This window comes from Stylophora pistillata, chromosome 1, assembly GCF_964205215.1.
Source record: "Stylophora pistillata chromosome 1, jaStyPist1.2, whole genome shotgun sequence".
NCBI lineage: Eukaryota > Metazoa > Cnidaria > Anthozoa > Scleractinia > Pocilloporidae > Stylophora > Stylophora pistillata.
Genome location: NC_142519.1, coordinates 10,781,318 through 10,806,847, shown reverse-complemented (window position 1 = coordinate 10,806,847; position 25,530 = coordinate 10,781,318). Strand labels below are relative to the sequence as shown.

At 38.8% G+C, this 25,530-nt stretch overlaps 3 protein-coding genes across 4 annotated transcripts; 1 reads left to right on the top strand and 2 right to left on the bottom strand.

The window, feature by feature from the left end:
- Positions 1 to 540: 540 nt before the first annotated feature.
- Positions 541 to 8,806, bottom strand: LOC111321978 (uncharacterized). 2 transcript variants are annotated; one of them, XM_022925000.2, is made up of 3 exons: positions 8,683 to 8,806; positions 1,812 to 1,986; positions 541 to 1,088 (listed from the first exon to the last, which is right to left on the bottom strand). In XM_022925000.2, exons 1-3 carry the CDS (start codon positions 8,780 to 8,782, stop codon positions 950 to 952), a joined length of 414 nt encoding a protein of 137 aa, XP_022780735.1. In that variant the 5' UTR covers positions 8,783 to 8,806; the 3' UTR covers positions 541 to 949. The 2 variants fall into 2 exon arrangements, with proteins under 2 accessions (XP_022780735.1, XP_088592479.1); XM_088736353.1 differs by lacking the exon at positions 8,683 to 8,806 and adding an exon at positions 4,637 to 5,159.
- A 734-nt stretch (positions 8,807 to 9,540) lies between these two features.
- On the bottom strand, positions 9,541 to 16,397 carry LOC111321971 (lipase member K). Its single transcript, XM_022924992.2, has 7 exons — positions 16,163 to 16,397; positions 14,638 to 14,954; positions 13,320 to 13,566; positions 12,738 to 12,890; positions 12,310 to 12,381; positions 11,082 to 11,150; positions 9,541 to 10,748 (listed from the first exon to the last, which is right to left on the bottom strand). Exons 1-7 carry the CDS (start codon positions 16,280 to 16,282, stop codon positions 10,515 to 10,517), a joined length of 1,212 nt encoding a protein of 403 aa, XP_022780727.2. The 5' UTR covers positions 16,283 to 16,397; the 3' UTR covers positions 9,541 to 10,514.
- Positions 16,398 to 17,580: 1,183 nt separating this feature from the next.
- LOC111321975 (large ribosomal subunit protein bL21m) lies at positions 17,581 to 24,635 on the top strand. The gene is made up of 8 exons (XM_022924995.2): positions 17,581 to 17,732; positions 18,600 to 18,681; positions 19,719 to 19,888; positions 22,473 to 22,547; positions 22,860 to 22,948; positions 23,385 to 23,437; positions 23,874 to 23,977; positions 24,402 to 24,635. Exons 1-8 carry the CDS (start codon positions 17,651 to 17,653, stop codon positions 24,476 to 24,478), a joined length of 732 nt encoding a protein of 243 aa, XP_022780730.2. The 5' UTR covers positions 17,581 to 17,650; the 3' UTR covers positions 24,479 to 24,635.
- The last annotated feature ends 895 nt before the right edge of the window (positions 24,636 to 25,530 follow it).

The following is a 25,530-nucleotide window of genomic DNA, read 5'->3' as shown; positions in this document are numbered from 1 at the left end:
AGTTTGTCATAACAGTGAAATATTGTCAGAAATTGACCCTTTAACCCATAAGAGTAATAAGCATCTAATTTTTCCAAACATTGCCAATCCTGAATCAAATATAATCAATTAAAGGTTACGAGAATAAAGGAAATGGTTGCGATCTCAAGAAGCTCTTGTGTGTTGGGCAAATTCCCCTTGAAGTACAATAGCTAACTTGCATACTGAAGTAACGGTGTAAAGGGTTAAACTTTTGACTCAAAATATGGTTTCTTCGGTTGCTCTGAGGAGAATGGTCTTCACAAAGCACTTGCGAATAAGCCAATCAGCGAGCGCAAAATGCACTATTCACTGCTGTGATACATGGGCACTGGTTTAGGTGTGCATAGCTCCGAGTTCTGCCGCCGGTGCTATCAAACATCAAAGTGTATCTAAACTTTGCTCAGCCCTCCAACTTCTTTCTCCTCTCTCAGCTAAACTTTTAGATGAGATTTCAGTCTTACTAAACAAAGGAAAGAGACGAAACTTACACTGAGAGCTGGACTGCAAAATTAGTTACAATTGAGATACACAGACTTTATTGTTTGTTCTTATTTACATTTAATAAATTTCTTTCAAAATATATGTTTGAGGCATGAAGGGGGGACTAAAATTAACTGTATATGCGTGGACATGTTAACTGTAGGCCAGGTGCAGTCTCTTTGATTCCGTAATGTCAATTTTTCATCCTCTGTGTGAAAGTTTGCCAGTTAAGATGCATCGATAGATTTTTTTTAGGGTCGCCGGTGTTTCATTTTCCTCTGGACAATTCAGAGTATGACCTACTACCTCCTTGTTGGTTTTTTGAAATTCCCTGAGTTAAAAGCTCCCTATAGAAGAAGGATTTGTGTGAGGCCAGCTATTACTGAAGAATTCCTGTGATTCGAAGTTGAACGTCGTTCTTTCCACTCAAGTGTTCCTTGTTAATCCTTTAAAGTTGTTTTGCCATTCTCCTGAGATGGTGTTTCGCCGCTTTCCTATGCGATCTTTGAAGAATTCTTTTGATGAAGATCTTTGATTGTCTATTGTTTGCACACTTGCTACATTTTTTGTGATTCTTGTACCAGCATCTGTGTTGTCGAGAAATAAACGACTTCTTTAGCCAAAATTATTGTAACGCATGTTCAAAATAGAAAAAGGGCTTCGACGACGTTAATTTTAAATCAGCTGACACTGTAACTTGTGGTACAAGGACTGTGTCACTTGAACAGTGCAATAGTGAACATTCTAGAACAAGTGAAGGTGTAGTCTGATCGTCCGGGTGAGTGTAGTCCTGAGAAGGACTACACTCACTACCACCGACAACAGTCCTTCTCAGGACTACACTCACCCGGACGATCAGACTACACCTTCACATGTTACCCCCGGGTTCAAACCATTTACTGCATTCTAGAACAAGATAATTTGGATATATCAACAAAGTTGAAATGGTAAATTGGCCACCGTAACGATTACTAAAGCTGACGTTTCGAGCGTTAGCCCTTCGTCGGAGCGAATGGAAACTATCAGCCTTTATTCTAGAACAAGACCGTCCTCGACCAGAGAGAAAATTTGTATGATTCCAAAGAAACATTGTCATGATAAGAATACCATAGTAATGATAATGCTGGGAGTTGACACTTTGTGAGTGGAGCATTGTCCAAGCACAATCTCCATTTTTTTTTTTTAGCCTGATCGTGAATTCATGTTAGGATTTGTTTTATTAAGCGGTAGGGAGGATGGGGTACGTAGAAGTCGTTGTAGTTTAATTTAAACTTGTGATAGCCAAACTAGACAGTGGTTTTCATACTCACGGTGGTGTGTGACAGCACTTTCGACAGAACTCCCTCCGACTGTGATGAAAATGTGTTGATTTTGCCTCAGTTATTGAAGTAGAATTCGCTGTCTGTGTGATGTTTTCCTTATGTTTGGGTGCGGATTCTCGAAGGTTTTCTACAGGATCAGTAGCAATCTCTGTGGATGACTTATCTGAAAGAAAGTCAGTCAAAGAAGATAGTTGGAGTGGAGAGGAAAAGATCCTTTAATAAAAAAAATTTCTTGCTATATATCCCCATCCAACCGGGCTTCGTTCACTGAATTTCTTCACCTCTAACTTAGCTCTCTCACATAAATCTTTCGGTTTGATAGAAGCTCAGGTTGGCAGAGGGGAATAAATTAGCATTGGTGTTAATAATTAACCTCTTTCTCTCCCGGAGAGAAAGACTCGATTCGAGGCTAGGTTTAAGGCCATAACAACAACAAAGACTTAGATTGCAGTCCGAGTGACGATAAACAGAAAACTCTCGTCGGATGAAAAGCAGATAAGAACTGCCCTGGAGAGTATTTGTCAATCAACATTTCATTTCTAGAGGAGAAGGAATCTAGAGATGACTGAGGTGCGCGAAAAATTAAAGACTTAAATACAATAAACTTTTGCAGAAGCCCATGTATTTCTCAGAATATGACGCAGTTTGGTGTCGAACTCGTCTAATGAAAATTGCTAATAAACATATCGGCGAATTTGCTAATAATTAAAAAATTCCATCAGCTTTTCTATCTGTAAAACAAGCAATCGCCATATGGAGCGCCAAATAAAGTAATGCTTTCTAAGACAATAATTAAGGTCAAACCTAGACTGGATGAAACTTCAAAGCTTCAATCACCTTAATGAAAGGAAGAGAATGTATGCCAATAGCTACATAAAAAAATCCGGTACATTCTTTACTCTGCGTTTAAAAACGAGTGACAACACGAAATCATTTCGGCTTATTTGAATATGAATGAGCTTCTATTTAAGGTAAACGTTATTAAATTTTGTTAACGTATCAACATGTAATAAAAGTATGTCGCCTTGTAAAATAAAGTCACCGGATACAACAGAGTTGGATTTGAAATAATGACTGGGTAGTTAGTTTTTTTTATTTATTATTATTATTTTTTTTTTTACCGTTCAAGTAAATTGATGGATTTTTCATTACTGATAAGTGTACTCGTAATTATCCACTTCTCGTCATTAAGGTGACATGATTACCACGAAATCTATCGGCCGAGTCACGTTCGAAGGTGTGGAATTGTTTTACGTAAACAGACGTTGAAGCAATTAAACGTAAACACTTAGACTGTTTTCTTTTTCGTACTCTAGTTAGCTTTCACTGTAAGCAAAACCGACAGTTACTGCCTCAGTGAACAACATAAGTATTGACACACAACACAATGAAGATCACGGCCAGATCAACCGATTTCAACATGACACAGATATGCAACTTCTTTTTTCAAACTTTGAGGAGAAGAATTCTTTTAATATTCTAGCCACAACTTTCCCTCAGAATATGGCGAAATAACTAACTGTTGACAATTCAAACCGAATAATCATTTATGCAAGAATACGTCAGTTGCTCACGTGCACCAAGCGATTGCTTAAAGGATAAGTTGAAGCGCCATGTTATTACTTCAAAACTGCGTAACTGATGACCAAACGGTACCGTGCAAAACGCACACCAAGATAGCGAAAAAAAACCTTTAAAGCTAAAATCGTGCATCAGGCTTGTTCATTATGGGACAGCAAGTGTTTTGATCGTAATTTATTCTAAACCACTGAATCCTCTTTCCTGAATAATTGGTTCAGTTCCCAGTTATAACGAACAATGAAGCGGTTCAGTTACGGGCGATGATTGCTAAACCTTTCTAACACGAAATAGTTTTTTACATGCACTTGAGGATATGGTAAAAAATAATGCAAGTTCACCGAAAAACTAAACCTCCTTACGAAGACAATTGAAAATGAATAATGATCCATGAGGTTCTTTGCGTGATCGGTCGAAAATAAATGGGAGGAGTTGGAAAGTTTTGGGCCGGAAACGTTCAATTTCTCGATCGTAGCCTGGCATGGGGCTCTTCTACGTACTGTATATTGGATAAGCACGTTTGAAGTAGGCATCCTAAACTCTTCCTGGTAATCACCTATTAAGGAAGGGTGCATGAATGCTATTTTTCGTAACGGATACACTTCAGTGAAAAAACCTAACTTTCTTCTCATATCGCCATATTGTTTTCTTTGATCTGATCGCCGGAGAATAGTTTTGAGATTTTGAGAATGATAAAAGGATGAATTGGTATAAATGAGGGCAGGAAAGTCCTACATGATTGAAAAACAAGATTAAAGTAGCTTGAGCAGAAGGTTATTTATAAAATCAGCTCTCGAGTCGTGATAACTAACCACGGCGAAGTCACGTTCAACGTCCCCTTGTGAAAAACAAGTTTTAAGTTGAAACAAAATTTTCGAAGGAAACGTGTTTTGTTTCCCCACTGAGATAGAATTTAGATTTGAATTATTTCACCATCAATCACGGCTCCAAACTATGTTGGCTCTTCAATGCCGTTTCTAAATTGGGAAATTTTGTATTGGGAAGTCAGAGGGGAGTATGAAACTGTCAAAATTAAATGGATAGAAAGAAAAATCGCCATTAGGCGAGCTGAAACTAATGCATGGAGAACACAATCGAGAAGTCACTCCATTCACACAAATCAACTTCCCAGTCACAGAGAGAGTGGCGATTAATTTTTGGTTTTATGATACTATCGTCATTTTTTTTTTAAAGATAAATAAACGTGATGTACTGTCAAAAATAACATTACTTGCCTCTACTAAGAACGACAACAAGACAAGCCACAACCACCACCAAAGCGATGGAAATTCCTGTACAGAGTGGAAAATAGCTTTTTGACTTGGCCATTATTGTTCAATTTAGTTACAGCCAAAGTGGGAATCCTCGATCTGCTCACTCACCAAACTTCACTGTCTCACTGAATCGTTTCGGGTTGATGCTCGTTTTTAAATCGTCTGTTATCAACATTGTCGTGTTATCGGATGGAGTGTATTGACTGTCTAGCGTGATGAAACCGAGATAGCCTTTGTCTCGATTGAACTATTAAGTACAAAAGGTGGAGTCATTAAAGAATGTTCGTGCTCCGTGCCGCCGGATGTCACGAAAAAAAAAAAACACTACTGATAGGTTCCTGAACAAAATGAAAGTGTGCCGGTCGCCGACACGCAAAGTAGATACCGTGAACATCTTTCATTCAAATGAACTAATTCTAAATTTTAAGCTTCGGCGATAGAGATCACTCGGCCAAATAAACTTTGACTTCACAGGAAAAATTGGTTTTCGATTTATGACTGTAAATTATTCTTATTCTTCATTAGTACTCACAGGAGCCCACTTGTGGTACTCACCATTGAAAGAAGGTAATGAGAATTAGGGAAGTAGCGGAGAAACACACAGAAACACATAACAGTTGTATCTTAGCAGGGGTTTCCATTAAATTTGAGTCAGCGGTCCACCATTGTCGGCTGTTTAGCCTACAAGCAGGCTCTCGGTCCCGCACTCGTGCTGAGCTTTCGACTTGCGGCACAGCCGCTTATTAGAGTCATACTAATACATCGTCGGCAGCCGCTTACGGAAAAAAATCGTATCATCGAAACATCTGATTTTAGAGCGCGAAATAAGAAGTGGGAAAATCATACTTTTGTCTTCGAGCTGATTTGGTTCATTTCCTTTAAATGTTCTCTGAACAAAGTGGGAGGTTTGTTCGTTCCCATGGTCCACTATTATACAGTTGCTGATGACCAAATAGCTTTTTTTAAATAGCAGGCTGCGCTAGCAACGAGCTACTCTGCCTTTTATGGTTTTGAAAGATAAATAAACAGCGAGAGGTGTGCGACTTTCATCCTAAACGGCCTTTCTGAAACTATTGTCCGTGTGTTTTAGTACGTATGATGCACGATCCTCGCAGTAGATAGCGCTATTTAAGCAATAGCGAAAATCAGACCTGAAAAAAATCAGGCCTGTACGGGACTCGAACCACTGACCTCTGCGATACTAGTGCAGCGCTCTTACCAATTGAGCTAACAAGCCAACTGAGAGCAGGCCGTTAAGTTGATTCGTAATGAACCCGTGAAAGTGATAAATGAGATAGAATAAATATATGAAAATCATATATTTTGAACTGCGGTATTTGATACGTATGATGCACGATCCTCGCAGTAGATAGCGCTATTTAAGCAATAGCGAAAATCAGACCTGAAAAAAATCAGGCCTGTACGGGACTCGAACCACTGACCTCTGCGATACTAGTGCAGCGCTCTTACCAATTGAGCTCGTGTGTTTTAGTCTTAAGTTAGAAGAGACAATGACCATAACCGTCATCGACATCCAAGGCGAACGTCGCCCAGGGCCCTTAGCTTTCTAGAAGTGCATGCGCCATTTTTGTTTTTCTTTCAGTTCTGCACAAGAAGAAAGCGGAATGATTGACTTTTTTGCTGCTGTTGTCGGTGGCTACGAATAGGCTGTCATCCGTAGAATGGTACTACACATTTATCATTTAAGTTCTTTTTTATTTGTATTGATTTCTTCTATTTGATATTTGTTTCTTTTTGTTTTGTTTGTACAATTTATTTGTACAGATAGTAGATTTACGTACATTTAGGTTAATTGAATTAGCCTTTGTCAGCTTTTGTTACTTTTGTTAGGATTTACTTAGAGATAAAGCAAAGCTACTTTGGCATAAAAACAATTAGCTAGTTGGATGTGTTGACAGATATGCCAAATATTGTTATGCCAAATATTGTTTACTTCAATTCATTCGAGAAGTATCGCTAGTTACCTAACACCGTTTGAGCCGGGAGCTAGACGATATTCTAAAATCAGGCCTGTTCCATGATCTGATATAGCAGTTCCACAACTTGGCGAAAAAAAAAAGTGAAAGATTAGTTTCTGGGAGATTCCGCTTGTCGAAGGCAAGGAAGATTACATTACTCGCATGTTGCTAAATGGAATATGCTTACTTATTAATATTGTCAGACATGGGCTCCTGTGTCAGATATGTATCGGCGATCAAGTGAAGAGGTCTTGATTGGAACTAGTTTCGTAAATCGCGTTAGCCATATTTGTGTGCCGAAATTAAACGCAAATCAGGTTTTACCTGAATAAGGTACTGAAAAAGTAGTTCAATTATTATCAAAATTTTCCAATGAAAGCATTGTTCCCTCTAATATTTGTCCAAAAGAGGGCCTTGAATGGGAGGGTTTTTGTCCTACTCAGGGAAGGTTTATTGGTTTCTTGTTTTTTTTTTTTCCCGAAACGGGGTTAAAGTCAGTAAGAAGCCCTTAACGCCATTCCTTTTCCTAAAAATTGATCAGTTACTCCCAAAGTACCCATCTCCGGGCAAAATCTTTGAAGGACTCATCATGACATAATAAACTTACATGTTCTTCAGTGTTTGCAAAGTCTGCGTTGATATGACGTCCAAAGTATTCAGTGCTGGAAGATTTAACTTTTGCAATCGACCTTGAGCTCTCAGTGATAAACGAAGCCGGAATGCTTTCAGGACCATTTCAATTATACTTTTGAGGCGTGTTTGCTTCTGCACGTGGGTTTGTTTAGGTGGCAGCTCTAGCCTAGAGTAGCCCACAACTAGTTACAATCTGTTCGTATGTACTTCACTGAGGAGACGCGTACTGCCGGATTACCAAATATTTAAACTCAAACACACAGGTACAGGCGCGTAACGTGGTCATTTTTTCAAGTAAGCACAAGTACATATGATCTAGAAACCTATGTAAACTGAGCGAAAAATACTGCGTTCTTTATTTCTTGTTTGAAATAGTTGTGTGACTGCAAGCAAAGAACAAAGCGTCTTGCCCTTATTTTGAGCAAACTTGGCGCAAACACAACATTGTTTTTAAATTTTTCTGGTCTTTTCAAGTACGCACGTGCGTATATGTGTAGAGGACGCTACGCGCCTGAGGTAACTTATTGACGCAAGTTGAAGTTTACACTTGCTTATTATGGTCGCGAATATACCCTAATACCCTAATGTCCTTACACTCGAACAAAAACTCAAAATCTCCGAGAGATCATTTCTCCTGAAAATCAAGAGCAGGTTTTTAAAATTGTATATTATTTCATACTTAAGAGATGATATCAAAAGAAGAAAATGCCTTTTTATGAAATATTACGAAACGTCTGTGAGACACCTGGCGAATGTCGCAAATTTCGTAGTCTCCCTCGCAGCCGTTTTTTCGGATGTCACGCAACGCTCCCCAAAAAAGTTCCTTTTGGGGGAGCGTTGCGTGACATCCGAAAAAACGGCTGCGAGGGAGACTACAAATTTCGGGACGTGAGTGCTTCTCTCGAAAAATATAGTTTAATTTAAAATCAAAAGTTGTCAAGACCTGGTGCCGAGGTAGTTAGCAAACGTTACATCCGAAAAATCGATCGAATTTGCAACGAATTTCTGGATGTTTTCTCATTTTGGCATTAGTATTGATGTAATCATGAAAAGAATGGCCAGGCTTTAGTGATTGATTCGATGTGTAGGCACCTTAGACCCCCACTGAGCATCGAAGGAATGGGAAAAAAAAAAAAACACGTGCCTTTCGCCCTGATCTACGCAGGCTCAGTATTCGTGATAAGTAAACAACTCCTCAAATTAAATACTGAGTCAACTCTTCGACCGTTGACTTCAGAACACTTGCGTGGAAAACAAGATCATAGATTCTCAACTGAGTTTAGCATGGGTCATTCTAGGGCCAAAAGTCTGAGTGTAACTGAGTATAACTCGGTCACCAAAAAAACCAAAGGCCAACTGGGCATTAAAAATAACGACATATTGAATTGAACTAACCTGATGATCCCCTTTTGCTCCACAGCATTATACTGCCAGCCATTAAAGTAACCAGAATGACAGAAGTGGCAATCCAAAGAGCAGTAGAAGACTTCGCCATGACATAGAGGTCGTGGATGTTGAATTTGAACACCAGAACGAAAGACGATCTTCACCGATGAAAGCTGGTCCGTGAGAAGTTTAGGTTTCACTTGTTCCACTGTAAATAATATTTTACGATCCGTATATAATACAGCTAACTGTAATAACCGGTTATGATGGATGGGATACATTCAGTATCGACGGACTCATGGCGATGAAAAGTAAGCCTACAGCTAATTACATTATATTAAGACGCTACGACCAATTTGAGCATGGACGATAACAATCTTTAGTTTTTCTCAACTTCTATCTTTTCCATCGAGCTGAAGAAACTTTCTCTCAAGTTCGATTAGTATATTTTTAGAACGTTTCAGTCAACAGCCGTCTTCGGTATGGTGGACAAGACACATGATGTTTCAATCAAATCCCGCATCTTATCAACAACTCTGCGTAATACCACTCCGGCGTGCACCTATTGAAGAACTATTAGCACAGCAACCGACAAGAGTTGACGGGGAATAAGAGCGGTAAGAGGGCAAATAATTGCGCGAAGGAAATTCGTGCCCAGCGGGAACCCCAGAAAAAATGCCCGGACTGGTCTTCCAAGCTGAATAAATAGATGGAAAAGAAAAACCGTGTGAAAATGTTTGGGTCGATATTTTAAAACGTTTTTCACCCGATACCCTTAGCTGGCGTTTTGTAATGTCAACTTAATAAGATCATCCACATACATTAGATTGATTAACTTAACCAGAATTATAACGACTAGCACAGCTGTGTCGTGTATACCATTTAATCAAAGAAAAAAATCTATGAACATAACTTCTTCTCAGGAATTAAAGAACAAATGAATAAAAGAATCTCAGTAAAGCAAGTGTTAATTAAGTTTAAGGTCAGAAGCGCGTTCCACGTGAAGTACGAGAATCGCAGTGCCTCGCTTACTTCGCGTAAAGAGAAACCAGAATAAGCTACTGCATGTATTCAACGAAATCAACCTGCGATGCCCCAATCGCTTTGCTTAACTGGCGAGCTCCTGAATTCACGCAAATCTGTCTCCTCGGTTCTCTTATGTAGACTTAATCAACCCACAAACACAAAAATTACTTAAAATGAATTGACTAAATTATTTTAATATTTAAGGCACAGATACTTTTTATATGTCATCAATGAACGACAAACCGGCCACATCTGGTCTAAATCGTCAAAACAACAGATTATTTAGTGCAGTTCATTTTAACGTTAAGGCCATGACCTACATTCGATGCCCTTGTGGATGCCCCTATAGCGGACGCTATCCTTTTGACCTTACTGTTTTTAGTGGTTAGGGTGCTGGACTTGAAATCCGGTGGCCCGGGTTCAATTCCTCCACCCTGCCACTCACTGGATTTGTTCTCGGTTGCCCCTAGTTCAACTCTTCGGCTGCGCTCTGTAAATAGCCCACTGGTCGCCTCCTGCCAGTGGAGATTTTTAAGCACTTAGTTAAAACTACATTGTGGCTGAAAAGCCCCTATGGGGAAGCCTCAATTAACCTATATTATATCATTATCATTATTATATTTTCAATCGGCTGAAAAAGCGAAAGCACACATTTTCGGGTTCCACATTCAAAGGAAAATCTACTATAAAACATTTTTAAGTCCCCTTCCGCTCGAATATCCATTGTAAAACTTCAAATGAATGGCGGTTGTAAACTCCGGTCAACTGAGGGCCAGATTTTAGTTTATCGTTACGAAACACACACATTTGGAGCCCTATTTAAACTTCTCTATTGCGTTCAAAATCTTGGGGTACACAATTTGTGCTGCGTCTATCCCATACAGAAAGTCCAGGTGATTCCAGCCGGGAATAACTTCGTAATGTATTAAGTTAGAAATTTGCGGCTTGAGTGCTGCCGCGTCCGCTGGGTCACCAAGAACATCATTGGCCCCCACAAACAGCACAGTCGGGGTAGTCATGTCTTGCACGTCATAGAGAGGAGCGGTGGCCTGGATAGAGAAGAGAGAAACGCCAAAACTGATGACAAAACATAGAAAACGCGCCGTCTCCCCATCAACCATCTTCTAAAACAGCCGAAATTTTTGTGATTCTGTTTATCCAAAGAAACTTCAACGCTAGCCCTTGTAGACTCAGAACGCTCTGAAAACAGTTTGCACGAGACACTAGCAAGGCGCCAAATGTTTCGGAATACGAATTTCGACTGACGTTTATTTTGTTCACAGCTAATCGAGAATAACAAAACTATGTTTTGTTATTCTGTTTAAAACTGAAATCAACCCTAAGTAACATGAACACAAACTCAAAATAGGATAATGAGTTACCTGATTGTAATGTTTCATGTTTCCAGCTTCACCGTAATCAAACTTCTGACACTTTTTGTTCACAATCAACTACAGACGTAAATAGAAGTAAAGTAGAATTGAGTTAAAAAGCTCTTGTTTGCATTTGAGGAGAGATGTATTGTTTCAAATTTAATGTATTAGACTAAGCTGTAAAAAAGTGTTACATTCGACCTTAAACTTTGGATGAAAGTTTCCATTGTTTTAAACGAAGATATAGTTTTGGACAACTCGTGCATCGTATAATGTCAATGATGAAAAGTTCAAAATCCTTAACAAACCCATCAAGTACGGATTATACACTCACCATATTGTTAACCTGGAAAATAAGAGCATTAGGCCGGTGGGGGGGGGGGGGGAAAGGGGGAGCTTAGTAGGCTTAGCCACAAGTTGCTCGGCAACTTTTCAGCAACTTTTCAGATTTTCGGCAACTTTTTAGAATTTTGGCAACTTTTAGAATTTGCGGCAACTTTGGGCTTTTTGAGGTTCTTTGAAGCCACTTTCTTCACGTTTTGAGCCACATTGGTCAGTTTTTTAGACATTTATTCAATTCAATCTAAAATACAATAATTAGGGTCCCCCCCATGGGTTGATTTTTGTGATGCCTTATCGCGAGGTCAGCGGTATCACGTTGCACGTTTTTCAAGGTGGCGGACAATTACAGTGACTATTTGTTGATCAAGTGAAATGGAAAGAACCTCTGATATTATCATTAGACTTTGACAAATAAAGTTTTGATATGAAGCAATGTGCGAATTTTTAATATTTAACAGCCAAAAAAGGTACGAAAAGCAGAAAAATTTTGACAACTTTTCGGCAACTTCTTGGAAATTCAGCAACTTTTCGGAAAATTTTTGAAAAAAATAGTAACTTTTTGGCAACTTTTAGACACGTACTTTTATCGGCAAATTTTTTGGGATTCATCGGCAACCTGTGGCTAGGCCTAGAGCTTAGCCACTCTTACGAGCTAGAAAAGAGGAAGGAGCTCCTGAAGCAGAGTTTTTCTTCCTAACGTCTTTTTCCTCTTAACCATCACCTTCTACCACAGATACTTCCACCACTGTTATTACTGATTTGTTACCACTAGAGTAACCTCAACTCCTGGCAATGGCAATTAATTTGTAATGATACGCGCATGTGATTTCTTATCCTACTGGTCACTGGTCTGCTGATATCTCTGCAGTCAGCCAAGAGCCTGTAGAATACAAACCTGTCCGAAATGCACGATGTCCTTGAAAGATGTCCCCTCTGCAAAGTGAGCCAGGTATACGGGTACTCGCGACTGTCAAGACGTAGAAAAACAGGTCAGTGAAAATTAAAGTTTGTTATTATGGAGTGAAAGATTCTCATTAAAAGTTTTTATTCCAGGGACCATTATTTTTAGCCTAAGACGGGGGGGGTGGGGGGAGGATTGGGGGAATTATATGAATTTAGTAGGAACGGAGGGGGAGATGAGTCGTTACAATAAAGGAGGGAGAACAAAGGGAGGACCAATGAGATGGGATCATAAGAATATTAAAAGCCTTTGGGAGGGATCATGTAAATTTCATCGTGACAGAACAAAGTCCTCCTTCCCCTCAGGCAATAGAAATTATCACCGGTCCCTGAATTTTGTTCTTTTCGTTGTCAACATCTTACCTTATCGATATTTTTGCTATCCATACCGATCACCAACTCCATGAAATCGTAACAAACTCGTTCAGAGATAGGATTTGCGCAGAAACCCAGATTTATAAGAGCTCTTAGGAAGTTTCCGGGAAGAAGATCAAATGTCATACCAGGAAACAATTTCTAGAGAAAAGAAGAAAGGCATATCTGTTTAACTCACTTTTTTTCTTCCGAAATGGAATTTGGGATCCCAGCAATAAATTTCGTCTTGCGATCTATGTCAGTATCTGAGAAACAGCACCCCACCCCTCCCCTGACCGAGCAACAGTCAACTGGTCACAAGTTAGGGTTAGTGTGTGTTGGGTGGGGGGGGGGGGTGGATGGGTGCACGGTTGCTCCAGTGCAGAGATTGATCCCAGAATCCTTACCATCAAGTAAAGAAACTATCACCTCCGATGTTTTCCCTATGAAGAACATTCTGATGGGAGTTAGGGATCCGATTTTCAGAACTCCACCAAATTTTGCTCACAGTGCGAGGTACATAGTTATCACGTAATAAATATCTTCTGTGCTCTTCGTCGAATATGATAAATGTTAAGGTTTTCTTCTTACCTTGACAAGTGGATATACGAGTTTTGCTCCGCCTTTTGCAATGTCTGTACAATGATTCAAAGTATAGACTGGTGCTAAGGCGAAGAATATCTTAACTTTCTTTCCCAGAGCCTGATTTTCAGAGAATCCTGTAAAACCAATCAGTGTCCCCTGCGAATGGCCGACATAATACAGCTGTTCTTCACCCGTGACTTTCAATACATAATTTATCATGGCGGGAAGGTCGTATTTAGCCATCTCTTGCCAACTGCGGAAATAAAAATCCAAAGTGAAACACACTCATGGGATGTAAAAGGCGTAAAACGTAAAAAAACCTGTCTAGACATCCGCACAGAGTTAGAGAGTCAAATGAACGGTTCCGGTAAAACCTCGAACAACCTTAACTGGGGAGGGCTCCTTTTCCGACTGTTACTTCTAGTTGTCACGCAACGAAATTCTTCACTGACGCGCATCGATTTGAAGAAGGTATATACCAAAAACGATTAGCAAACTACTAGACGCCTACTGCACAAAGATTTCTCTACGCAGTGCGCAAACCGAACACGTACCCAGGGCCACGCGTCTAGCCATCCTTACCGAGATCTTCTCGCAGTTCCGGTGGGTGAGAAAGGAGAGAGAGAGACAGAGAGCTAGGGATCAAGGTTGCACGCAATATGTGCAGTCGGCGCAAGTAACCTGGGGCCCGTTTCTCGAAAGTCCCGGTAACTTGACGGACCCGTAAAGCGGTTCTGTTTTCATTCAGGATGGGAATTTCAAAAGTCTTGAAAACAACAAAATGAAACCATCAACTAAAGAAACAAAATGGAGTGGTTTGGGGGCCAGAACCTGCTTTTATATCCTTTGAAATTTTATTTTAAAACATGGCCTCGGGCCCGCTAAGTTACCGGGACTTTCGAGAAACGGGCCCCAGGACACATAACCAATACGTTTTCACAGCGTACAGAGTATCATATTATTGTAAAATGATTGGCGGAGGAAAGGAAAATATATCCGTACGGTTTTTGCTCGCGAAGAAATAAAATAAACTTTCACTGGCTGTAGGGTTTCAAATGGAAGGGTCTTGGAACTGTCAGATCTCAGTGGAATCGTTAAATGTCGCTGAATATTAAAAGTAATTTGAAACACTGAAAATGCATTTCAAGTCACGTTTTTAACTTCCTTGTAGAAATATTCACCCTATGCATTGGGCTTAATTGTATGTTAGTACTGCCGCTTGGAGAAATAATTTTTTAACTTACTAATGTGCTCACGTTAAGACATACAGGAATTCAAGAAGGCTTTTTTGGAATCTATCTTCAAAAGAGTATCACAAACTCACCTCCAATTCCAGAATTTTGATTGGTGGGGACTGTACTTCACGTGACGGCGCGAGTAATCATTTCCCCGGATGTTTCCAAGCCAGACGTCGAAGCCTCTGTCCGCGAGTATGTAGCCCAGACTTCTGGTTGGAGTATCAATGATCCAGTTCGTTGCGTCTGCAAGAAGGCCGTGCTGTAAGAATACTACCTCTTTGGGGGCAGAACTTTCTTTTTCGTCCCTCCCGCGAGGAATCCTTTGCAAGGCAAGAATAAAGCCATCTTCTGTCGTCACATAATGCTCTTCGACGGGGTATCCTCTGCTGGCAATTATTTGAGTCTGGAGGAAAAAATCCAACAAAGCAGATAAATTCAATCCTTCTTCGTGGCCTACGTACATAAATATGTCCCCTTGAATTTTGTTCTACCTCAGTAGTTTTTCTGCTAACATGCGTAATCTTAGACGGGCGAAGGTCGATTATTTTTTAAAGTGGTATTAAAAATCCGAAAAAAATGAAAGCAGAAGCATACCTAAAAAAAAGTTGCTTTGACCCACAAAGGAAGGATACCATCACAAAAAAATTAATTGGCATAAACAATTCATTAGAAAAAAAGTGATTGTTTGTCTAAAAAGTCATTGAAGACTTCGAAGCTCCGCGTTCGATATAAAACGTGCGCGCGGCATGGGTGACACATCCCTTCACGCTAGTATAGTCTGAGCGCTCTTTGTACTGAGCACAGGAGCAACTTTGCTCAAATACAAAACTACTTGCCGCTTCTTAATTTAAACAACATAAATCTGCTGATTTTTCTCACTGTCGCGGAAAGTCAGATGTCGATTACTAATCATACACATCACAAAATCGAAGGTGAGCGTCATCCGCACAATGAAAAACTTGGTTTCATTCATATCTAATTGTATCATTAAACTACTGCTGCGCGTGATTTTTTTTGTTTTGTTTCGTTTCGTTTTGTTTTGTTTTCTTAATGAAAATACCAATGAAAATGGCATAAGTGAATCAATTCGATCATAGTTCAAAACAGAAGAATGAAAATATAACTCTAGACTTTGTGGCAATCCTTGCTCACAGCACGTGCTCACTTCTCAGTGGGCAATCGTCCTGTGGGATGTCACGTGCCTATTTCATATCGACAGCATGTGATATTAGCCAATACGTACAATAACAAATGTGCTCTGCTAAACCTTTTATCGATCGCCTAGAAGGAACAATAAATGTAATTTTCAAGTAAAGCGTTGAAACAAAGGATCTGAGCACAATCGTCATGTCATGTGAAGGAAAGAACGATATAATCAACAAAGACCGGTAAAAATTTAATGGTCTAGTGCAATAAAATTTGCAATCGCTGTAGATACGTTAATAACATTCTCTACAACTCAAAGCATTAACCCATTACAAGTACAATTGCGGCTAGATTTTTTGTCTCTATTTTCCTATCGGAAGAAGTGCCCAATCGATGTCGCGAGGTATCTAACAGACCTTTTTCTGTGTGTTCCGTTACACGCAGGAAAAGATTGAGTCAACTCACCACATTTCTCATCGCATCCTTATCAGTATGATGAAATCCCAAATGCTTAAAAGGAATAAACTCTCCCACACAAAATATGGCAAAACAAGACACGATAACTGTGTGAAAGATCCACTGCATGTTCTCTATAAAATCAGCGCGTTCGTGATCAAAGGTATACAAACTTAAGGAGAACGCGACTGATGCTGTCAGGCCAAATACGGTAACTAAAGAGAAACTTAGATTCTGTTGCAAAGGTCTCTACATGTCAAATAAATGTGTATCGTATTACTGTTACGCAATTGGATATTCCTCGAGTACAAATGGTCACAGCTTCCTGTTTTGAAGAATAGGGACCTTAAGAAACCACGACGGCGACGCCAAGGAAGACTTCGATTAAAAAATGAATTTCTACTCTTAGTCAGAATTTCTAAAATGGCTGCACGAGCTTACTGTCTAATATAGCGCCACAGCTCAACTTCAGCATGACGTATAAAGTAGCCTTTGAGTTCCAAATGGAAATTAAAATAATTTTCCGTCGCGGTTTCGGTTCGCAGACGACGCAAATTTTGGCGATTTCACGTTGTTGTTTTGCATAGGACGGCTAAGAAATGTATAAAGTTTCAAAACACACGTGCTGAGCTATAGTTCTGCCAATTAGATCTTTGTTGTAATTACTTGCGAGAAAATGAAACCATCTGTGTCAGCCTGTCAGTTAATTCCGCTCCATGACTCGATCATGAAGCACAATGAGGGATGGCTGTACTTGCAAACTGTTACTCGTGGATTATTTTGTTGGGGTTCTTGCAAGAGAAAAATGAGACATCATTTCTCTTGGTTTTTTTCATTATTGTGAATGATTGAGGCACTGACTGCATGAAGTAATTTTTTCAATTAGCTAGCCACAATCTTCCAGGCGTTCGATTTTCGTGCAAGGCCCACACCTACTTCCTTATCCAATCAAATTGTTTGACTATCCTTATCGGGATTATTGGAGCCCTTCGAAGTCCATCCAGATAATCACAATTTTCGCAACTCTCAACACTTTTTTTTAATCTTCGTTTAATTACACCTATATGTCCATAAAAAGGTTCAGTGGAGAAAACTAAGGTATGGGTGCATCTTTCCCTTGGATGGGGTCACCCAATAGGAAAGGCCGTACGAAAAAATTGTTGTAAAGGGAATTTTTAGTTATTCTATCGTGAATTCTTGATCATCGACAACAACCAGTCAATAAGCAGAGTGCACGTCTCCTAATCGAGATCCCATGTCAACATCGCCGAAGCAACATAAAGTTGTGGAAGTTATATTGCAACGCTCAAATCTTCAACCCTAAAGCTTCGAGAGTGGTTGCGAATCAGATATTTTCAGGACATTATACACAATCGTAAAGGAGATACCAATCTTCTCCAACCGAAGGACTGGGGAATTGGGGTTGATTGGGGTAAACTGGGGCACAATTTTGAAAGGGGACTGCACTTTCTTGACCAGCGGGTGTTATAAGACAAGATGGCGGCCAAAAACGTTGTCAGATGTGCAAATTTATTACGATCATCTTTGACTCGAAACTTAAGAAAAACTTCATCAGCAGGTGAGATTTCATAATTGGTTTCAACTATGTGTTTTTATATTACAATGTACATAAGGCTTACCGACGTGTGAACATCTCGCAATATATGAAACTATAGAGGTTGTGTTACTCCTGGAATATGGTTATCATCTTGAAATGCGTTATAAAGTTTATAGGGGTAACTTGATCGCCGTGGCAAATTTTTCAAGGCTGGTGATTCGTTCATAGCAAAGGGCTAACGCTCAAAACGACAGCTTTCAAAAGTTACCGAGGCGATTTTATGCCTTGTTCTCCAAACAACACTGACACGCGAAGAAAGCGGCGTGTTTTCTACATGTACACTCATTTTTAGCAAGTCCATTAGGTAAAACAACTAGATTGCATTCATTGTGAGTTCTTACGGTAAAAATCGTTAACACGGGTTTCAAATTTCAGTTCAGCAAAGTGGGCAATGAGATTTTATATATATATATATAAATGGTCAAAAATTAAAATTGGATATTGCTTCGGTGCAGAGCTACTATTTAGCTAGCCTAGTTATGTAATCAAAGGAACATTATCAACGTAAGTGTTACTCGATTTTTCAGTTTTAAGACTCATTCTCAGAGTCTCTCTCAGCTTTATGGAGCAAAATATGGAAAGATTTTGGTATAACCCCACACTACTCTGGGACAAGGCCAAAGTCCCAAGAACTTTAGGGGTAACAAAGTATGGGACTTTGTGGAAATCCTGCATAAAATATTCCTCAATGAGAGCTACCTATCAGGTGATAGGCATAGAATTTTGATAGAAACTAATTTCATTTTTTCAAGATAGGGTTTATTGGAAGTGTACTATGGTAAATCGACACTGTGAACTGTAACTTAACTGATGTATTTGTATTTACAGGGTTGAGTGTTGCTGCAAAAAATCACAAGTATCAAGGTGCCAATAGCAATGTGCTTGCAAGTAGTAACCTTGTTAAAAATAGGTACTGAATTTTTCTTGTTTTTATAATGGAATTTCAGTTTCTCTGTGGACACATTCTTGGTGACTGATTCATTTCTGAGTTTAATTTGAATTCTGAGGCTTAGAGGTGAAAAATGTAACATCTTAATCTGTCTCACTACAATTCAATCTGGTGGTCCTGCAACATCCCCATGAAATAACTCTTTATTATCAACACACAAACTGGTTCATAGTATGTACTTTATCATCTATTCTCACTTACGTAAAAGCTGCCGCATATCAAATTAGTAAATTGGATAGCTCAGTACTCTTGTGGCAGAAATGCTATTGGCCATAGAAGTCCCCAGAGAAATTCTCAAGACCTCTTACATGCCATTGTATGCAATATCTCCCTCTTCTTGCAAGTCTACTGATGCCACAGTCTCTGCAAATTTCTCTATTCTCCTCCCCTTCACAGTGGTACTGGCCAATTCCGCTTTCAGCTCATTGTGTGCTTTATACAAACATACTTTTGCCCATAACTCATATATCATAAGGCATAAGGTGGCTTTTAGGCAAGTGTGAATTCATTACTGTCTTTTCCCTGGAATTTCAAGTTGCAGGTCATAGGTAAATGTACTATTTAAACATGATCTTAAAATGAGTCTGACTTCCAAAGAAACCCCCAGCCAAATGTAACACTTTCTGTGGTGGCAGTGCTCCAAACAAAGAGCAAGTTTCAGTGAATGGGAGTGATCTGATCAAAGCTTGGTGAAATTATTTCTCAGTTTGTTGATATTCTTTCTTTCATTTTTTCCTTTTCTTATTTTCCCTACAACTTCTTGGTTGAATTTGATGATAGGGAAGGTGAATGGAAAGGAAACAATTTTCATAACAATGGTCTTTGCAATCTTACCCAGAGTGCTGGGATTTGTTTGGCCATTGTCATCATTTACAAACTTTTATAGCAACCAAATTTTCACTAGCAAATCAGATCATGATATTGTGGTATTTCAAACAATTGTGTTATTTATTTGTTCCACTTTCATTCTCAGTCTCTTTTGTTATTCATCCCAACAGCTTCACAATGTACACAACGTCTACTGCAGCAGTAACTCCATTTTCAGCAATAAACCCTGTAGGTCTGCTTGGAAATGTTGATATCCGTAGTCTTTGTTCAGGATCAAGTTCCCTGACAGAAGCTAGTGGAGAAGATGATGATGAACAAAATTGTCCACCTTATTCATCAGGTGCATGCCTCTATACACTAGCTATTTCATAAATTCAGGGCTCCAAGCTCAACTTCCCAAAGTGTCACCATTTAGCAAACTGAAATTGGGATAGCAACCTTAACCCATTAATAGCCGCAGCTTTTGTGAAAAACTGTGTTTTGAAGCTAGTCAAGCAGATTTCGGGTCACTGTTGTGGTTTTAAAAGCTCAAACTTACCACAAACCCATTAACAGCTTGTACACTCGACGGCCTTTTGATCCAAATGCAAAATGGCGGCCTGAAAATCTTGGGCACGCGCAGAAAGCAAAATCTCGAGATAGTTTTTGGGTTGAAAAGTAATGCCCCACTTACAACTTTTACTTTTCTCTCTTTCTCCTGCCCTTTTTTTCCCCTTTCCTTGCCTGAAGTTTCTCCTCACTTGCTGGAAATTTAGTAGGCTTCATTTTGACGTAGAGATTTTTTAGGAAACTACATTATTTTCAAACCACATGCTCAGAAAGGTAGGTGGGTAATGGAACAAGACTTTCGTGCAGATTTTCAGGTCAAAGTTACATGGTTTTTTGGCTATTTCTCAGATCGCCTTCACTGAATTACGCTCATTCTGGTATCGTTTGTAAGATATTTTCAACCTGTGTAAGTACGTGCTCAAAGTCGTGCTCCAGGGTTAAAAGTGATGATGTCACAAGGCGTAGAAAGGGTGTGGGTCCACATGGGCGCTTACGGGCACACTGGACATCAATAGGTTAAATTGTGAAATGTATACTAGATATAAAATTTTAATCTTAAGAAAAAAAATGATAATTAAGACTAATAAAATAGACTAATGGATGAAAATGCAAAATTATATCATATTGTGAGAAATGGTTATCTCAATTAAGCATTAGACCATGAATACTGTGTGATTTAAACTTAACTAATTGCTTCATGACCAGTGAACACAGATTGTTAAATTGGAAACTTGAACTGGAAATTTAGTTGCTAAAATTCTCTCCTTCTGTCCTTTATCCAGTTCACTCCCAAGGTGTCATTAGTAAATATTGAACAATTATTCGCTGAAGGTGAGGTGAATAATTGTTTTAGTATAATTTCAGAGCTGAACAACAGAAAAATTTCTAAAATCATAACATTTTAGTAACATTTTATTTTAACATTTTTTATAAACCGCTTGGAGCGGTTTATATAGCGTCATATAAGGAACCGCTCGACCAATCAGATCGCTGGAAACTCTTTGCTCAGCTCTGAAATTATACTAAATCTTATGAGACATTTTGTTGTGTAGTATCGCTGAGTATTTTTGCAAGTTGTGTTGTAGGGCGGGTCAAAATACAAATAACAAGTAAAAATACTCAGCGATACTACACAACAAAATGTCTAATAAGTTATTTATTATCCAACACGCCAAATTGTTATTTCAGTGTGGGTGAATTTCGTGGATATTTATTTACTGGGAGTGCATGACAGAAGTATGCGAATTAGAGCAGAATTGGCACGTTGTCATGTTGCTGTTTTTATTTTCTTCAATAAATAAATAAATTTCCTGGTTGTCTAACTGTTTTTCTTCATTCGATTCATCTAATAAACTTGGATCAATATTTTCCAGCCATTCTGACTCTTCATCATCAGAAATATGATTCAAATTGTCCTCTATTTTTTTTTTTTTGTAACTTCAATCCAATTCTTCGCTTGTGCAATGCGAGAAAACCTGTCTAACCAGTTCTCTGGAGTATAAATACTGTGTGATATTTGTACTTGTTTATGGCATTATTTGTACTCTACGGAGTGTAGTTGGATAATAATTCCCCTTACTGTTTGCCTTCTGATTCTTATGTTGTTAGTTTAGAGAATTTGGTATTGGATCAATTGATATTCCCCCAATGGATATTTTTCTATATTCTCATCACTTGACTGCTTCATATTGTATTGACAATGTAAGGGGAAATTCTGTCTTAATCACTCATGGGAGTTCAAAGGTTATTAGAAAGCTAAGTCATTTAGATGTAAAGTTTTTAGAAGTACCGTAAAAACTTGTGTATAAGCTGCGCTCATGTATAAGTGGTACTCCCAACTTTCAAGCATGATTTTGGAAAAAAAAAATTCCAAAAAAGTGCTGTTGTGAAAAAAAGTTGGTCATTTGTTCGCAGATGTTCACAATAAACTTGACGAAGTCTAATGTTGTGTATTTGCAGCACATTAATAAGTTAATCAACTCTGAAAAAAACCTTTTAAAAGCTTCTCTTTAATTGATTTTCCTATTCCCTGTGACTAATAACAGTTGTCTTCATTGCTAAAGCCCACAGCTCAAATGAAAATGATGGAATTTGAGAAAAATAAAGTGCAGGTGAATGATGCAAAAAGTTTGCTAGGTAACCATGCAGTCATTTAACAAGGGAAGTCTGGACACTAGAGACAAGCAATGGTCTCATGTATAAGACACGTGCACAATTTTTGGCCCAAAACTTAAGCAAAAAGGTGGGGGCGTGGAACGGAATGGTTCATTTTCAGAAGCAGTCGATATTATGTCAATACACCCAATCACATCATTTGCCCTAAAGTAGACTTAAGGCTCCTTGCCGACATTAATTTTTTAATTGTGCTTTTTTAGATGTCATAAAAGATGTGCAAGATGAAATGTTAAAGGGGGAATCAAGTGGTCAGATATTTGCTGTGGTTCATATAGGTCAGTGTATAAAGTTAGCCTTGTATGTAGGATAATGCATGAACAGTAGCCTAACACTTCCAGAGAATAATGAAACTCACTTTGTATCAAGTATCAAGGTGCCAATAGAAATGTGCTTGCAAGTAGTAACCTAGTCAAAAATAGGTACTGAAGTTTTTTTTTTTTTTTTTTCTATAATGGGATTTCAGTTTCTCTGTGGACAACATTCTTGTTTGTCTTCTAAAGATGAATAATTATTTGTCTTTATCTCTGGAGATTGTTAATTTTGACAGGTTAGTTATATTTAATGTGATTTTCCTTCTCTTTTTCCAGGTGGGAGCCAATTTAAGATCACTGTGAATGACACTATAATTATCAACAGGATTGATGCAGAAACTGGAGATAGAATACATATTGAAAAGGCAAGTTTGACTTAATGTTATGGCAAGTGCTTAACTCTCCTGAGACCACTTCTTTACTTGACTGGACTTTTGATGGAATACACTTTTATTTATTTATGGATTCCTCTTTAAGAGCATGCACTTAGAAAAGTTCAACATTTGAGTCACAAGGAGGTGGAAACCACTTGAAGTGGTGGGGATTTAATGGAAAGAGAACAGTGGTTATGTCTTTACTATGGACTGTCGTGTACAAAGGTGCTGTCAGTTTATAAGCCAGTAGGTTGAATGTGCTAGCTGTAGTCCCAGGTTTAGTCACATAAAGTGACTCTGAAGTGTTTCAGAATCATCTAGTTGCAATATAATTATAAACATTAGGAAGTGGATTCATTTAAGAATTTAATTTGAACTAATGGCATTAACTTGATCCGTATTTATGGTATTGTTTTTCATATTTCAGGTTTTGTTAGTTGGTGGAGAAAATTTTACTGTGATAGGAACCCCATTACTTGTGTGAGTACCTAGTTCTTACCTTAACATAAACGTGTACTGTAATGACAAAATCCTGAAAATAACTACTCTTGTGACTTCCTTTCATAAGATAAGTACTTTTGGGAGTTGTAAGTTTTACTGTTCACTGCCAGTGGTTTGTTCAAGACTGATAAAATTTCACAAAAATTGAGACACCCTTTTGAAATCAAGAATGAAACGAATTTGAGCGGTTAACTGCTTATGCACATTCAGTTTCTGTTATTGAATTATTTAACAATTATTTTTTGAAGCGGAGGTGAATGTTGGTATAAGCCAGGTGGTTTCTTGGAGGTTTCCTCTCCTAACCATACTGTTGAATTTGTGTGAATATTACCCCAGAAGTGGCTTATATTTTCCAAGCTGCGAAGGCTTTTTCCACCCGGCCTGATAACAGTGGGTCTTACGTTTTCTTTCATAGACGAGACCTTGTGAAGATTGAAGCAACAGTGTTGGAAAAAACCAAGGGACCTAAGAAGATTGTGTTTAAAATGAAACGGAGAAAGGGTTATAGGAGATGGAAAGGTAAACTTCACATACACAGCGACGAGTTAATTCATTGCGCTGAGTTTTACCCGCATATCAATCGCCTTCTGCAAGTATGCTCACAATGAGAAAACAACGCGCAGATGACACCATTATTCGACTTGTTTGCCGTTGGTTTGTCTGTATTATGTACTGTTCCATTATGCCGATGTCAAGTTCAATTAGAGAACATAAAAGACGTCTACACATGGTAAAAAAAAAAAAAAAAAAACTACTGGCACGTTTGTCTCTTGATGACGTGCCTTTTTATGGGGGGAGTGGAGTAGGGGATTAGAAGAGTAGGCGTTTAGGTGGTCAGAATTCGTTTTGTTATCTCAAGGTATTCATAAACTTATTATTTCTTGCTTGCTGGTGTTTTTCATGACAGCCATCATTGATATCATTTTGTTCTCTTATTTCCTAGAACACTTTCAAGATCTTACGGTGCTAAGAATAAACAGCATTCAAGTGCAGCCTTCACTTTTATCGTCTGCTCAGTAAACGCTCTGCCATTCAGTTGTTATCTCATGAAAGCAAGATTTTAACAAGTTATCACGAGCAAAGCATGGGATTATCTCCATCTTCAAGTCCGTGCATCTAACAGAACTTTAGCTTGTGATTTTTTTTTTTTGAAAATAAAGTAAAACAAGAGGAATGATCCATTGTCAACAATGGGTAATCTTTGGTCAACCGTTCAGTTTTCGACAACTTTGTTACTAGCTTGAAATATAGTGTCTCAGGCTATGTGGTCAAAAGCTACTAAGAATGTTTGAAGAACGGTGTTGAAGAGATCGACCGTTCCAGTTTCCTTTTTCCTTGCTCTGCTTATCTTGTGACCCATTTAACTTCTAAGAGTGACTAGCATGTATTTTCTCCTTACGTTATGACCCCTGAATCAAACGTTAAGGTCACGAGAATAATGGAAATGATCACCAATCTTTTAAGAAGCTCTTGACTGTTAAAGAAATTATTCTTGTCAGCACCTTAGGAAATGTATAAAGAACAACATAGAGAATATGCATGCTGATGTTAGGGTTTAAAAGTGTTACTTGGTCGGGGAAAACAGGTTCGGCATGGCTTCTTTCTGGGTTGAAAAACTTTGTTGGGTCACACCACTTCCTTTGTCATTGATTAGTCGAATTATTATCAATGGTTTTGGAGAAGACAGTGCTGAAATATTCCTGTGGGGGAGGGGGTGGAGGCAGTGGTGATGTAGCGATACTATCTCTTATTATAGTTCACCACTAACTTTTCTCCGGTTCTTATGGGTTTAAATCGATCACGTGATGCGATAGTGTTCATCCGTGGAGAGAGACTATCAGCCCATAGTGCCCGCCCGCGGAAAATACCCGGATGGATAGGGCCCGTCCGCGGAAAATACCTGGATTGATAGTACTCATCCGTGAAAAGTTTTGAATAGTTTGACGGCCGCGAAGTTAGGCAGATCGGAGAAACAGTGACTTTTCAATTCTGACAGGTATAACGTATTATTTAGCCAATGTACGGTTGCGAATTATTGGTATTTGTGACAGGCTGTAGGCGCGGAAGAAAAT

Excerpts from the sequence above, each read along its gene's own strand:
- LOC111321978 (XM_022925000.2), bottom strand. The coding sequence starts at position 8,782 with ATGGCGAAGTCTTCTACTGCTCTTTGGATTGCCACTTCTGTCATTCTG. Across the intron at positions 1,987-8,682 it reads GAGCAAAAGGGGATCATCAG|ATAAGTCATCCACAGAGATT; the intron begins GTTAGTTCAATT and ends ACTTTCTTTCAG. Across the intron at positions 1,089-1,811 it reads AAGTGCTGTCACACACCACC|ATGCTGGTACAAGAATCACA; the intron begins GTGAGTATGAAA and ends TCGACAACACAG.
- LOC111321971 (XM_022924992.2), bottom strand. The coding sequence starts at position 16,282 with ATGCAGTGGATCTTTCACACAGTTATCGTGTCTTGTTTTGCCATATTT. Across the intron at positions 12,891-13,319 it reads TCGTATATCCACTTGTCAAG|AAATTGTTTCCTGGTATGAC; the intron begins GTAAGAAGAAAA and ends TCTTTTCTCTAG. Across the intron at positions 11,151-12,309 it reads ACATCGTGCATTTCGGACAG|TTGATTGTGAACAAAAAGTG; the intron begins GTTTGTATTCTA and ends TTACGTCTGTAG.
- LOC111321975 (XM_022924995.2), top strand. The coding sequence starts at position 17,651 with ATGGCGGCCAAAAACGTTGTCAGATGTGCAAATTTATTACGATCATCT. Across the intron at positions 17,733-18,599 it reads AAGAAAAACTTCATCAGCAG|GGTTGAGTGTTGCTGCAAAA; the intron begins GTGAGATTTCAT and ends TTGTATTTACAG. Across the intron at positions 18,682-19,718 it reads AGTAACCTTGTTAAAAATAG|CTTCACAATGTACACAACGT; the intron begins GTACTGAATTTT and ends TCATCCCAACAG.